We start from the raw sequence: 14,016 nt of genomic DNA, 5'->3' as shown, positions 1-14,016 counted from the left end.
GTTGACTTCTTCAAATAAAAACACCTTTACCTCTCTCTTAGGCCTTCAGTCTCTTTTGCCAGAGTGTGGAGAAGAGGTCAAAGCTTGTGAACAGTGGGGCCTGCTCCATAGCTCCCTTCCTCCTATTCTTCCAGAATACCCCACAATTCTGGGGTAGGCTCCAAAGTGTCATCCTCTCCTTGATTTACTCCAAAGCATTATCAGTGGACCCAGACATCCTTTTCAAGGAGGTCCTAAAGATCCCAACCTACCTCGTAATTTTAGTTCAGCTCTTCCTGGTCGCTTGGACTGCTTTGACCAATCCGGAGTCACTAGCACCCTGCCATCTCCCTATCACATTTTGTTAAAGTCTTTGACTGACACCAGAACCCATGTTTTGAAAGAGGCCAGTCTAGGTTGATTGCCATTCTCCTTTCCTTCAAAATGCTGCTATTTCTCAAGACAGCCCCAGCCTGCTCAGGAGCTTGTGAAAATAAAGTGGAACCTGCCGCAGTCTTATCTATCCTTCTTGTCCACCTTTATGAAAAGAGACAGAGAGCTCATGACACCAGAATTCATTCCAGCCAGTAATCCCACCACAAGACTTAGACCTCTACCTGTACTGGCGGGATCTTTTGTTCACAGATGACAAAACGTCAGGTAGGTCAAGATACATGCAAGTCCTTACAAAATAAGGCAGTGTGTATGTGTTAAGAGCCAAGACTCATTCAAATGTTTTAGCTGTCCACTCTGACAGCAGTAGGAATGAGGGGAAACTGCCCAGGCCATATCCAAAACATACATTTTAGCAATGACATCAATTTCTTCTCCGTACTAGGTTGGAGTCCTGATGCGGAAGGTGGTGACTTCGGTAGCTCGAGGTCACTGGGAAAATGATGCTGATGAGAATTCGAGTTTCAGAGTGCCCAGGGAAATAAAGCATGTGTGTCAGAATGTTTGGTTGTGAAGCCTGGGTCTTTCGAAGTATGGTGGTTTGGTGTTGCAGTGGGACATCATAGAAGAAGACACCCTAAAGGACTGTCATGCAGTGGATGAAAGATGTACACAATATCTTGATATTTTTGTTAAAAGCTCTTAAGGTCGGAGTCATGTTGTGAATCTATGCTGAAAACATCCTGTAATAAGTGTGATGTAAAACAGAGATCTGGAATATAAAAAAAAGAGAGCGGCTGGAGATTGAAAGTTGGGGGTCCAGTTGATGGCAGCCTGAACCGGCCACATAGGAAGAGGACCCTTGTTTGGCACATAATATGTATCGACTCAACGACGCGCACAATGCTCAATCACCGCCACACCTGATAACAATGAACTCAATCATTTGTGTTTTAACAGGTTTGAAAAGGATCTTCAGGCAATGATTGGGCACAAGCCAAGCTGGTACTGGAAAATTATGTGGTGCTTTACCAGCCCTCTGGTTATCATAAGCCTCTTCATATTCTACATCACTGACTACATCCGCAAAGGAACCCTACAGTACCACGCATGGGATGCTACCGAGGTGCTTTCAAATGTTTATTTTTTCACTATGAGAAATGTTTGCAAAAGATCTGATGTGGAACTCTATTAGGTTGATTCCTGTGTTGTCTTTTATCAGCACTAGGGCAGAGCCTGATCAAACCACCCTGGTGTTTTGCTTCCACACCAACATTGCCTTGTGAGTGGCCTTAGAACAGGGACTCGAGACAGGGCCCATTTGTCAGATCCTAACAATAATAATAATAATTCCTTGTGTAAAGCGCAAACATATCGCCCTTGAGGGTTTCAAGGCGCTGGGCCATCAGGAGATTAAGTGAGCTATTGCCCAGAGCCACATGATGCTGAGCTGAGCTGCCGCCAGCGATTGAACTGTGAGCCCCATGCTTCGGAGACAGATGCTCTGGCCACTGCGCCACACCTCTCCTTAACTGTGAGTGTATGGCTGTAATTGGACATTAAATAATATCAGCGCTTGATCAGGGTTTGTAATAATAATGCAAACAAATCCAGTATCATGCAGATAGTGAGCACGTGGGAGAGGGCCTGGTGGTGCTCGTGGTCAGGCAGTGCAAGGGGGGTGTCCCGTATGACTGGGGAAAGAGCAGCCTGCTCCCTCTGTGCTGTTGTCTGGGTGGGCGCACTGTCGACCCTGGGCTTTTGCTTCTTACCATGGACTATGCTGCCTCCCGCTGGCGAGTGGTTTCACACTCACCATTGTTTCTGTGGGGTCGGAAGCAATGGCGGTTTGCAGGGTGGGTGTCCGGATGAAGTCAGTGGCCATTGCGGTACTGCCCTAGACCTCTTCCTCTGTCCTGAGACAGTTGATGCTTGTGCAATATTTTTTCCCTGGGCAGGGCTTTGAAAAATAACAAGTGATGGGGCCCCCTGTTTATCCTGATGCCGCGCCCATCGCTATCAAATGTCGGGGTTGCTGAATACCAAAGCTGCCTAGTTGTGATTTCACCTTCTGCCTGTTTCATTTGCCTTGGCCCCTCCGTGCCCCTGTCGACTCTTTCAGGACCTGCTTTGTCTCGTAGTAACACTTTTTCCATCTTTCTCTTCCTTCTTCTTCCTTCCTTGTGTGTTTCTATCTCTGGCTCTGACTCTAAGTCTGAGGAGCAAAATTAATGCCGATCCCCAAACATTAGTGCCAGTTGACCCCAGCTGCAAACACCGGCTCAAATTAAGCACTGGGCAAAGCTATTATGTGGAGGCAAATAGACTACAATTAGATATGGTTGGATTCACTTTTTTAAGCTGCATCCACATGTTACCATATTGTTATGCTCTTAATCATGCTGCTCCAAATCCATACATAGTTTAAATGCTTGTAGCTGAGTCTTAATGCAAACACATTTTATACAAATTGATGAACTCTGCAGTATCTACACTTAGGGGCCGGTTACGATGCGGCCCGTAAAGTGTCCGAGCTGCTATTGCAGCCTTTAGGGCCACTTCATAATGGGCCACGTGGTTTCCTTTCTGACTGCCTCGTTATGATGGAGGCGGTCAGAAAGGAAACCAGCCCATCATTCCGACCCGCTTCTTACGGGCTCGTAGAGCCTGTCCTCCAGTCGGAAGCCGGCAAGTACTCTCAAGGAAGGGCCTTTCCGCCTTTGAGATTACAATGCACGGTTTCTGACATGATTCCCATGCCGGTCTGTCCGACATGGAAATCATGTCTGAAAATGTGTTTGGGGGCCCACAGCAGGGCCCCTTTTAATGCATAGCCTCTAGTTGGAGGCCGAGGAGGTGTCTTTAGTGCACCCCTGTTGATCTCTACACCTTGCAGCAGGCACCTTGAGGTGCCTGCCACGGGGTGCAAAACGAACAGCACCTCCCATTTCACTATGGGAGAATGCATTATGGCTGGTTTACGGCCGTAAAACATGCTCCCATAGTGAAATGTAGGAATGCGACCGAACCATGTTCGTTCACATCCTAATGAGGCGGTCTGGACTTCCGACCTGGTGTCGGTTGGTACGAGGACCGAGTCTGTGGTGGGCGGAAGGAATTCCGCCGGACATCAAAATCAGGCCCTAAATGTGAAAGAAGATGATAGCCTTTGCAAGGTATCTAGTATTGACGTAAGAGTATGTCTGAAAAAAAAGTATTACGTGTATACTTATATCATGATTATAGGTATTGTTCTAAGTAGTTGTATTTCGGTTTTATAGCAATACATGGAAACATGAATTTAGACACAAACTTGGTATAAAATGTCAGGACATTTTATCCAAATTTCAAATCTGGTAGGCTGTCAATAGGCACAAAATATTGGCAATGCAACAAAAGTGACAAATCTTGTAAGCTATGTGGCTGTCTACTGCAAGAGATGCTGCATGTTTTGTTCATATTCTTGAAGCTGGTTGCATCTCCGGAGTGATAGTTCTGCTGTTTGAAAAGCATGATATACATGTTCTTTATTGAACTCTATTGTTTTCCTGTATATGGTGGATACTGTAGATATTTGCTGTAGATTATATCATTTTATAAAGCAACTCATTTTACATTTTGTATTTAGTTAATTAAATTATATATACATTTTGTGATAATGATAATGTTAATAATTGTGTTAAAAATGTACACTCAAGATTTATGCTATTGTACCTACTTTTGCTTGCGCTGGGATGCCTTTCTGGTAGCCAGGCGCTATATAAAACTCAGAATAATAATAATAATAATAATAATTTTGTGGACGTTGGTGTAAATAAATAAATAATGAACCGGTGAGGCCCAAATGTACTGCAGTAAACGGCCCAAATCTTTGATAGGGACTGGTTTTCAGAAGTCATGTCAGTTACTTGTGGGGTCCTGCAAGGGTTCTCACTTAGTATGGCACTTTTTAGTATATATCTGCAACCACTGGTGAACATTATAGCTCCCTTTGGGATCTTTATAGTTTCCTATGCGGACGACACGCAGCTGGTCTTCTCACTTACTCAGACTCGGATACCTCTCCATCCATACTTGGACCTTGTGTGAAGCAGGGGGACAGCTGAATGAACAAGTCCTGCCTTACGCTCAGTGGAGCTAAAACAGAACTTATGATCCTGGAAAACAACTCTGCCACTCAACAAGTTCTAGATGGAAGCCCAGGCCATCAAAATTTCAATTAGTTGCTTTGAAGTGTTGAGGATACTGCACAAATCCTGCCTCTGTTCCCATAGAATTCTAGACAGGTAATGGTACAGGCCCTTATTCTCTCGTATATAGACTAAGGTAACTCATTATACCTAGGATTCCCTAAAGGAGTGACACGCAAACTTTAAGTCATGCAAAATGCGGCAGCATGCACGTTACTTGTGATCCCAAGATCGCATTAGGTTAGACAGGGCTCGATAGACCTGCACTGGCGTCCCATTTTGCAAAGAATAGAATTTAAGTCACTGGATTTCCCATCCCGCTCTGCAGGCACAAGGCCTGCCTATTCTACGCCAATTTGCTTGCCTCTAAATTCCTAATAGATCTCTTTGATCTTCAAATCTCTATCTGGCTACGGGCCCCAGGGTCAAACGAGCCAGAAGTGGAGGAATTTCTTTCAGATTGTTTAGCCTAGCTGTGGAACTCGCCACCCCTTGCTATGCGAGCAACAGCTAATGAACCACACTTTCAAAAAGCCCTCAAAACGTGGCTTTTCAAATAGGCATCTTCCCTTATTGCCACCCCGTTCTGGAAGGTGCACCTCTTCGAAATAGCCATGGGATGCCTTCGGGTTGCCATACACTCTACAAATCGTATAGTAAAGTATAGTACTTTGATGCCCATCATTCTTAAAAATATTTTGTCCATATGATACTTTAATGTCTGTCTGCTACTTTGATGATTCAATGTCTCCAGGGATGAAGGTTTGGCATTGCATTAGGCTGCTGTCAAAGGACTATTTGATGCAAGCAGACCAATAAATATGCAGCAGTCCACCAATTTATTGCAGAGCCAGTCTGCAAAAGTGAGAGAGCCCCTTTAGGGAATAAGGGACTTCAGCATATCTCAAAACTGTCTCGGTCTCCACATAGCCTTCTGTAGTCGCAGCCTCCAGATCCGAGCAGAGCTGCAGGTAGCATCTTTCTAGTGATGTGATCAATGGTAAAACATCCTCTCTTTTCTGCTTGTTATAGAGCTCCTTTTGTATCCCAGCATTGCTTCTTCTCCTTCAAAGCTACTCTTGGTCATCCAGTTTAACTCCAAATCCCAATATCCTCTTTTGCATTTGTACTTCTATGTTACCAATCTAGTACTACATCTCGAGATTGGTGTCCCACAGGAACATAGGCATGCACTTGGTTGTTTGGAAATCAAGCTTTCCTCTCAAAAACACCCCCACTTAAAAAAAGGAAATTTGAAAGGGTTAACACTCGTAACCCATTGCTTAAAAACAATGTCATTCACATTTCCGATCAGCCCAGAGGAGTATTTATTCTTCACTACCATTGAGCCATCCAACAGTGAACTTCAACAAAGCATTTTATTCCTTTCTGGTAGGCCACTTAAATTCGTTTTTTTGTATCATTTTGAAGCAGCAGCTGCTATAAATAGAACACAACAGTATTTAAATATATTGAATACCAAATAACTGAAAAGCTATTCAACAAACATTAATAAGAATTAGTAAAAACTGTGCGACTGAAGAAAGACAGGGAAAATAAAGATAAGGGAATATAGAAAAGGTAGGCTACTTACTGATAATAAAACGCAACTAATAAGTAACTGCTATATTTTCTAAATAGATACAATTCGAGAGCAATAGAACGTACTTGATGATAATTTAATTTAAATAGCACCTTGCCCAAAAGACATGAATATATAATAATCAACAATAAACATTTATCAGTCAAGAGTGTTTGACAACATCCCATTTATTGATCATTTCATGATTATGATATGCTGGAGAACATAACATATCTTTTTTAATTGCTATCTATAGGGATAATGTAATTAGTTTATGATTAAATCAAATACCATTCCACAATGCAGTGTTGCAATATTTTCCTAGTTTAGAGGTTTTTTTTAATAGCTTAAGTGATAAATATATGTCAGCTATTTTACCTTTCACTAGAAGAGTATGCCATTCTTCAGCTAGTCTCCCCGATTGATGTTCCTTAATGAGAAGAGAACATTAGATTTAAAAAAAGAAGTTATCTGTTTCCAAATTTGAATCCAATGTAGATTATCTAATCACAAATCATGTGGACTAGATTTCCAATATGAGTGGAACGGAACCAACACTGCTCAGATATACAGGTATCAATTTTAGATGGGATAATGGAGTAGAACTTATCTATTACAGAAAAAGTACAATGTTTGTGAGATATTTACAGGCAGGAAAGTATATTGATGTTTCTTTAATATTCTTCCACAGCAGACGAGACAAACTAATAATGCAATTTTTTTCAAATTCTAATTACATTTTCTGTTTATCCCTATTAATATCTTGTGTATAGAGAAACACCAATTTAAAAGAAGTTTTTGTAGGCATATCTGAATGAGCAAATTATTGATTTTATTATCATCAATAGTGGTTGTATTTGCCGAAAATATAGACAAATCTCCCAATGGCATCTTTCAGTTTCTCATATTGTCTAGGAAAAGATGGGAATTTGATATTTATCCTGCAACTGTTAAAAGGTGCATAAACTACGGTTTTCAAATCATTCATGAACCGAGGATACACATGTATCTTTTTCCAGAATATCACCCTAATATTATTTTAATGGATTTATTACATCCAAAAGGAGAGTGGATAAACTAACCCCGTTTGTAGAGTCATACAAAATATGAGATGAGATTAGTCTACACCTTCTTCAAACTAGAGAGAGAAACAGAAGCTGGTCTCGGGGATAGACATACAAATTCTTTAAAAGAATATGTCCTTTCTAAATTAACCCATATTGGGATTTCAACATCGTCATATGATCTCAGCCATTGCCTAGGTTTTTTAAGATGAAAAGTTGTATGATATAGGGAAACGCTCAGAGCCCAAGCTCCACCCTTTTCTTTAGATGTCTTTATTCTACATAAAAAATAGTACTTCTTAATCATTCCGAAGGAATGTAGACAATATTCTCTATTATGGGCCTGATTCACAAATGTAACTTACAATTTTGAGTAATTAACAATTTTGAGCAACTTTACTACTTTTTGCTTATGCACAAACTCCAAGTGCAAGTTACTACTAAAAAACAGCCCCATACTTGGTCAACCACTGATACTGCAACACCCGCCTATAGAAAATAATGGTAATGGAGATAGGGAATTAATTTATACCCCATAGGCAATAATGTTAAAAAAATTAATCATTTAAAATAGTTAAAAATATAAAGAAATATAATTTAATGTAAAGAAGAAATATATAAAGATAGTACATATATATAATTTATAAAATAATGTAATACTCTATTTTGAATTTAAAAATTGATGGAATTGTTATCAAAATATAACTAAATACATTGTTATTATTTATATACATCACTTATTAATGCATAATACAAATATTTTCTCTATAGGTGGGGATATATTTTTTAATGTAGACATCAGAAAAATAAATGTACATTGATATTTAAAGATAAAACTATTTGCAATATTTCTTTTTTAGTTAAATAAACTTTTTTATTTTCCCCTATACTTTACCATGTGAAGATGAGAGACCATTGTCTAATTTTCCAGGGGGGACTGAAAAGTAAGAAACAGAAAACACCCTAGTCCTTGGTGTATCTAACTTAATCATATGTACAGCAACACCCCCATTACAAACGAATATATTTTAGAGCAATTGCTTAAGCCATTTTACTCTGAGGTGGTGACACTATCAGCAAAAGAATAGGAAATTAATTAATTTAATCATTAAAGTTCTCCAAGCATTTGTAAGAGTAGCTTGATTTCCCATAGGTTTCGTACTACCGATATGTTAGCTGATTGCGAGGCAAGGTACTAAACCCCAGCATGATATGAAGAATTTTAGTCCACACTGGTTCCACTTCACCTAGGTAAATCTGAAATGCAGGTAACATTTCCTAGTTAGAAAAGCCTTAGTTAAGACACCCTTAGCCATTTTAAAATTCGACACTCCCATGAACCATTTTTTGTAAGTGAGTCTAACCTCGCTTGGAGCTCCTCGAGTAATAGGCACAGATTTGGTTTAGAGATCGGACATGCCTATCTGTCCTAATAGGTGATACATACTTGAACCAGCCAAGCGAGCTACTGCAGTTAAGGGCCAATACATCTTGTAACACCATCTTATATTGTTTCAGCTCAGCTGTGCCCCATACCTGGTCCCAGTGTAGTAATGGTTGCAACTTGGCTAACAGAGAAATGTCCAGTATCCTGGGATCTAGAACCAACAGCACTTTTGGGGTGCCGGAGGATAGGTTTAATAGATTTTTAGAAAAGGCCCTTTCATACCGAGATAACTCTGAAAAATTAGAGTAGACCCAAATCTCTGCTCCATACAGGGAAGCATTCTGAGTCTCTAACTTCTATATCTCAAGGGTGGAGAAGACAAGGCTATCTAATTTTCCAATAGAGAAAATGTTGACATTTCTCAAAATTTGAGCCCACGTGATTTTCCCTCATTTTTGCCCCACGAGGGACTGGTTCATGCGAAAAATGTCTTGCTAGGAGCATTATCTACTCAAACTAGTCTCACGCCAGTGTTTTGCTTTACTTGTCTACATGTAGTATACCCTTGCATGGCAAAAGTCATGGGTGTTACTGGCAAAGCACATATAGCAGTAAAATGTATTTTTACCTAATTTTAAGAATTTTCCACTGTTTTGCTCACCTTTAGAATTCATACCCAGTAAGAGGTTGTTACAATCATGGATGTAGTCTCGTAGGTTACAAAAGATGAAGGTGTATTAGGTTCAGGTCAGGTTACAATTAAATAAAGTAAAACAGGTAAAGCCCGAGCCGGAGCAGCATCCTGCTGTTCAGCCCTTCTTACTCCAACTGCCCCCTCATCCAAGCACAAGCTCTCTCAGTATTCCAACCATACAATGACCTCACTCATTGACTGAGCAGCAGGGAACATCAAAACTGTGGGGAGAATGCATAAAATAGCAAGAGGCCCCAACTGAGGCGTAGTTGGTTTACACTTGTGTTGTGGCCTTTAAAATATTCGTCAGGTTGCAGAGTATTTTTGGCTAAGATTATGCTTCACAGCTCTAACCAGACACTAGTTATCTTCTTGTTGTAATCTAAGAATAAAGTAGGCATTTAAGTGTCAAAGAATGCGGCCACCTTATTGTATCATTGTAAAGCATCTAATTATCTAGCAGCTTGCCTTAATATAGCAATCATTTGATTTTGGCCTCCAATATCAGTCAGTCTTGTAAACTATTTTTTAATTTCTCTTTTGCAGGGTCGACTGGTGACAAAGGATTATCCCACTGAAGCACTTGTAGTTATAGGGTTGCTGGTGGCCTCCTCGAGTGCATGCATACCTGTGGCAGCAATAGTTACATTCATTAGAACTAGACTAAAGAGACAGGTATCTCCTGATCTAAGACTGTAAAACATTCCTCTGGCCGCTGTCGTATTTAAAAGAAGTGTACAGGTCAATCGAGATGCTCACGGACAATCTAACTACTATGTATGTAGAGCCAAGGACATGCAACAAATCATGAACACAAGATGAATTTTCATATGGGCAGTCCAGCCAATTGGCCTTATACAGACGTGTCCAATACAATGACCGCACATAGAATGCCATGCATGCATGAGGTGCAAAGAAGCAATAGAAAATTCAAGAAATCCTAATAAGTTGGATCCAGTTTTTGTATTTTTACAGTGCTATTTCATAGTTTAAATGCATATTTTTTTGCAAGTAAAATAAATGCATATCTGCTTTAACTTCATGACTGATCAAATGTTCGACTTGCTGAGTTCTGATTATTCTGTTAAACTAAAGAAATCCAGCTTACAATAGGGTTTGGGATGGCACATACATGCAGAAAATCCCAAGCACAGCACTTTAAAACAAAGATGTGTCAATAGAAAATACCAGTAATATTTCTGCCTCCATAATAAAATATCCTTTTACATTACAACATGTATTTTCAACTTTGTTGCATTAGGATCTGCCATGTGGGTAGATTTTACACAGGCCTGTAATGTAGCGGGCGGGGAAATTGATATTTTCAAGGGAATGCAAGTGGAAGTGGCATTGCAAATGTGACAAATGTCCACTCAGGCAGCTGTAACATTGGCCCATATTATCAAGAACGGCTATATCATTATCGCCGCTTTAGCGGCAGGAAACTGCCGCTAAAGGGGCGATAAGGGGTTTGATAATATGCCCTTGTGAATTCCCATAGAAGCCCTAGTTGTGCTGTGAACCTGGGCTTCTATGGGAATTCACATGGACATATTATCAAGCCCCTTATCGCCGCTTTAGCAGCAGTTTCCTGCTGCTAAAGCGGCGATAATGTTATCGCCGTTCTTGATAATATGGCCCTTAGTTCTTATTCACAAACATTTGCTAGGAGTTTTTTCTGCATTCATTGGCAACTAGTGTGCAAAAGTTTGCCAAATACTCGCTAGGATTATTATGGGGGAGGGAGGATTCTTCATATAGAAAATGTTTTATATGTGATGAAAACGAGGAAACGGGTGCTTGCACATTTACCCTAATCCTACGGCTGTGAACCGCATGCTCTAATCACAATACATAGGGATAGTGCTAAGATACACATTACATGGAAGGTATGGAAGTCACAGATTTCCGTGTGGTACACAAGGCATTCTTTAAATCTCTAGACATGCAGAAGTCTGCTGTTACTTTTAGATATAGGCCTATGCGAATGCAAGCGTACACATTTTTTTAGTATTGACCCCTAATGCACAAAACTAATAACAAATGTTCTAAACTGGGTTTACCAGATCCAAAAGTTCATTAGGCCATTGTGATGATAGAAGCAGAAAAAAATACTAATTTGAAATCACAAGGAAGACAGATTATTACATTTTCAAACCATAAACAGTTATTAACAGATTAACAAATTTACATATTCAAATCATCAAATTAGTTGTAATTCAGTAACCAATATATGAATGCATTTGTCTATATTTTGCAAGGCAATTCAATTTCATAAATGCAGAGAACTGCTATAAAGTTGTCCCAAATGTTCTGAACCAAATTAAATCAAAGCAGATTTAATTTCCCATGAAGGGAAACCTTTCTCGGTTAAGCTAGGAAAAGTCGGGAAAGTTGGGAAGAAATGAGGAGGAAGGTGTCCATGTGAAAAGTCTCTGAAAAGCGTTATCTATGAATTAAGTAATATTTCTTCGATCAAGTGGGAAAGGCATCTGAATTAATGTCTATATTGCATTATCTTAGGACACAGGACCTGTCAGGAGGAACACACAGTTGAGGCACCCCAAGTATCACCCAATTTTCCTTCCTAGAGGAAGGAATGGTACAAGACTTACTGCTGCAAACTTAATCTGGGTCCCCACTAGACCCCTGCCCCCCCACATATCCTACACATGGCGTCCAGAGGAGATTACTATCTCCCTGACTCCGTTAAACCACATTACGAGCTCTGGGAATTTTCCATCTGATTGGAAAAGAGCCTGTATAATACCTTTATTGATAAAGCCCACCCTTGACCCCTTAGAGACAAAAAACTATCGCCCTATCTCCTGTCTCCCTCTACCCACCAAGGTCTTGGAGAAAGCCATGAACGCAGAGTTAATGTTATATTTACATCATAACAACATACTAGACTCCACCCAACATGGCTTTAGATCCTGGCACTCCACTGAGTCTGCCCTAATTTTGGCGACAGAAGACATTTGCAGATCAATGGATGGGGACGGGTGGGCGGCTCTCATTCTGCTCTACCTCACAGCAGACTTCGATACTGTAAATCATGAAGTGCTGGTACGGAGGCTGCAGGAGGTGGGTGTCAGTGGAAAGGCCCTAGCTCTACTGTCATCATTCCTGTCAGCTAGGGAACAATCAATCTACTGAAATGGACTCCAGTCACAACTGTTCACTCACCCAGGTGGAGTCCCCCAGGGCTCGGCTTTGTCTCCCACTATGTTCAACATCTATGTCACTCCCCTAGCCAGACTAATAAAGAGCCATGGCTTCTCGCTTGTGTCGTATGCGGACGACACCCAGTTAGTAGTGTCCGTAACACACAGCACGGATGCGACTGATGAACGGTTCCGAAATTGCATCACTGCTCTGATGACCTGGATGAACACCCATTTTTAAAAATTAAATACAGGTAAAACTGAGGTTGTAGAGTTTGGTCCAAAACCATCAGTCAGAAGCCTATTATGGTGGCACCCTGAAGCTGGAAACTGCCCTCTGCCGACGTCTAAAGCTAGAAACTTAGGTGTCCTGATAAACAAAGACCTCACGCTTGCCCCACAGATAAACCAGGTGTCCTCAACCTGTTTTTTCACTTTCAAGGTCCTTCGGAAGATTCTTCCCTTTATCCCTTTTTCCCTGAGGAAAACGGTGGTTGGAGCTTTAGTGTGGTCGAGGTTGGACTACTGCAATGCCCTGTACTTAGGAGCAGGTGCAGCCCAGCTTTCCAAACTCCAACCTCTTCAAAACGCAGGGGTGAAAGTATTGCTCAATCTTCCAAAGCATCACCCTGTTAAGATGAATAATCATAGTCAGAGTTTATGGATTATTCTTTATTGACATATCCCGATTCACAAGGAGACGCGGACGCAGCCGCCGACCAGCTCTTACCACCCGAACTGCCCCCCAACCACCTACATCCAAAGGAATGCCCATCACAGTTTGAATAATTACATACATGGCAGAGCGAGGGTGCACGAGCGCACAAACACAGCTGTGCAGTGCTCGAGCCTAGGAGTGCAAGATGCAGGTTCCTGGCTCGAACCCAGCCGTGCAGTGCTTGAGCCAAGAAGCGGGAGGAACAAGTTCCTGGCTCGAGACACAACACTTATCCCCCTTTTACAATAACAACCAAAATAACAACAACCAAAATAACAACAAAACATACCAGGTTCAAAACCCAAGACTCTTCTCCCCCTTTACAATAAAAAAATAAAAGATAAAAAGATTTCTCCATGCTATACACCCCTTTTACATTGCAACTTCAGTTATGTCACTGTCAACATGTTCCTGCATTGTGTAAATACACAAAAATAAGTGTGAAAGACCTTGAAGAAAACTATTAATAACACCCTTACACAATAACTAATTCGTCATCGTACTCATCACTTACATAAGAAACCACAACGTCACCAATATCTTGCTCACTGCCATCATAATCTTCATCGCATTCATCTACAATACACGACACCCTTTTATTATTTCTACAGACGTTACCATCACTACCACTGACACCCTTTTTCTCAATTCTATTTTAAACCCTTAACCCACCTGGTCCAAGACAATGCAAGAGTATTTTCTTTGTCCTTCCTGGGGTCAACTCCTTACTCTCAAACATTTCCAAATAATTTATCAAATAATCCCTCCATTTCTCCTATCTCTGACTCGTAACTTCCCCATCTCTAATCAAAAATGCCTGTGGCGCTGGCAAATTCATTGTA

The 14,016-nt window shown here is 40.8% G+C and overlaps 1 protein-coding gene across 2 annotated transcripts in view; it reads left to right on the top strand.

The window, feature by feature from the left end:
* SLC6A20 (solute carrier family 6 member 20) overlaps positions 1–10,520 on the top strand; it is a 475,678-nt gene extending 465,158 nt beyond the window's left edge. For both annotated transcript variants that reach the window (XM_086964920.1, XM_086964921.1), the window contains exons 10-11: positions 1,333–1,498; positions 9,836–10,520. In XM_086964920.1, the coding sequence (XP_086821046.1) occupies positions 1,333–1,498; positions 9,836–9,988 (319 nt within the window). In that variant the 3' untranslated portion in view covers positions 9,989–10,520. The remainder of the gene's footprint in view (positions 1–1,332; positions 1,499–9,835) is intronic.
* Positions 10,521–14,016: the final 3,496 nt, after the last annotated feature.

The sequence above is a fragment of the Lissotriton vulgaris genome, chromosome 4_1 (genome assembly GCF_964263255.1).
Source record: "Lissotriton vulgaris chromosome 4_1, aLisVul1.2, whole genome shotgun sequence".
Taxonomy (NCBI): domain Eukaryota; kingdom Metazoa; phylum Chordata; class Amphibia; order Caudata; family Salamandridae; genus Lissotriton; species Lissotriton vulgaris.
The sequence above is the reverse complement of the archived record's forward strand: the minus strand, read 5'-3'. Positions and strand labels throughout refer to the sequence as shown.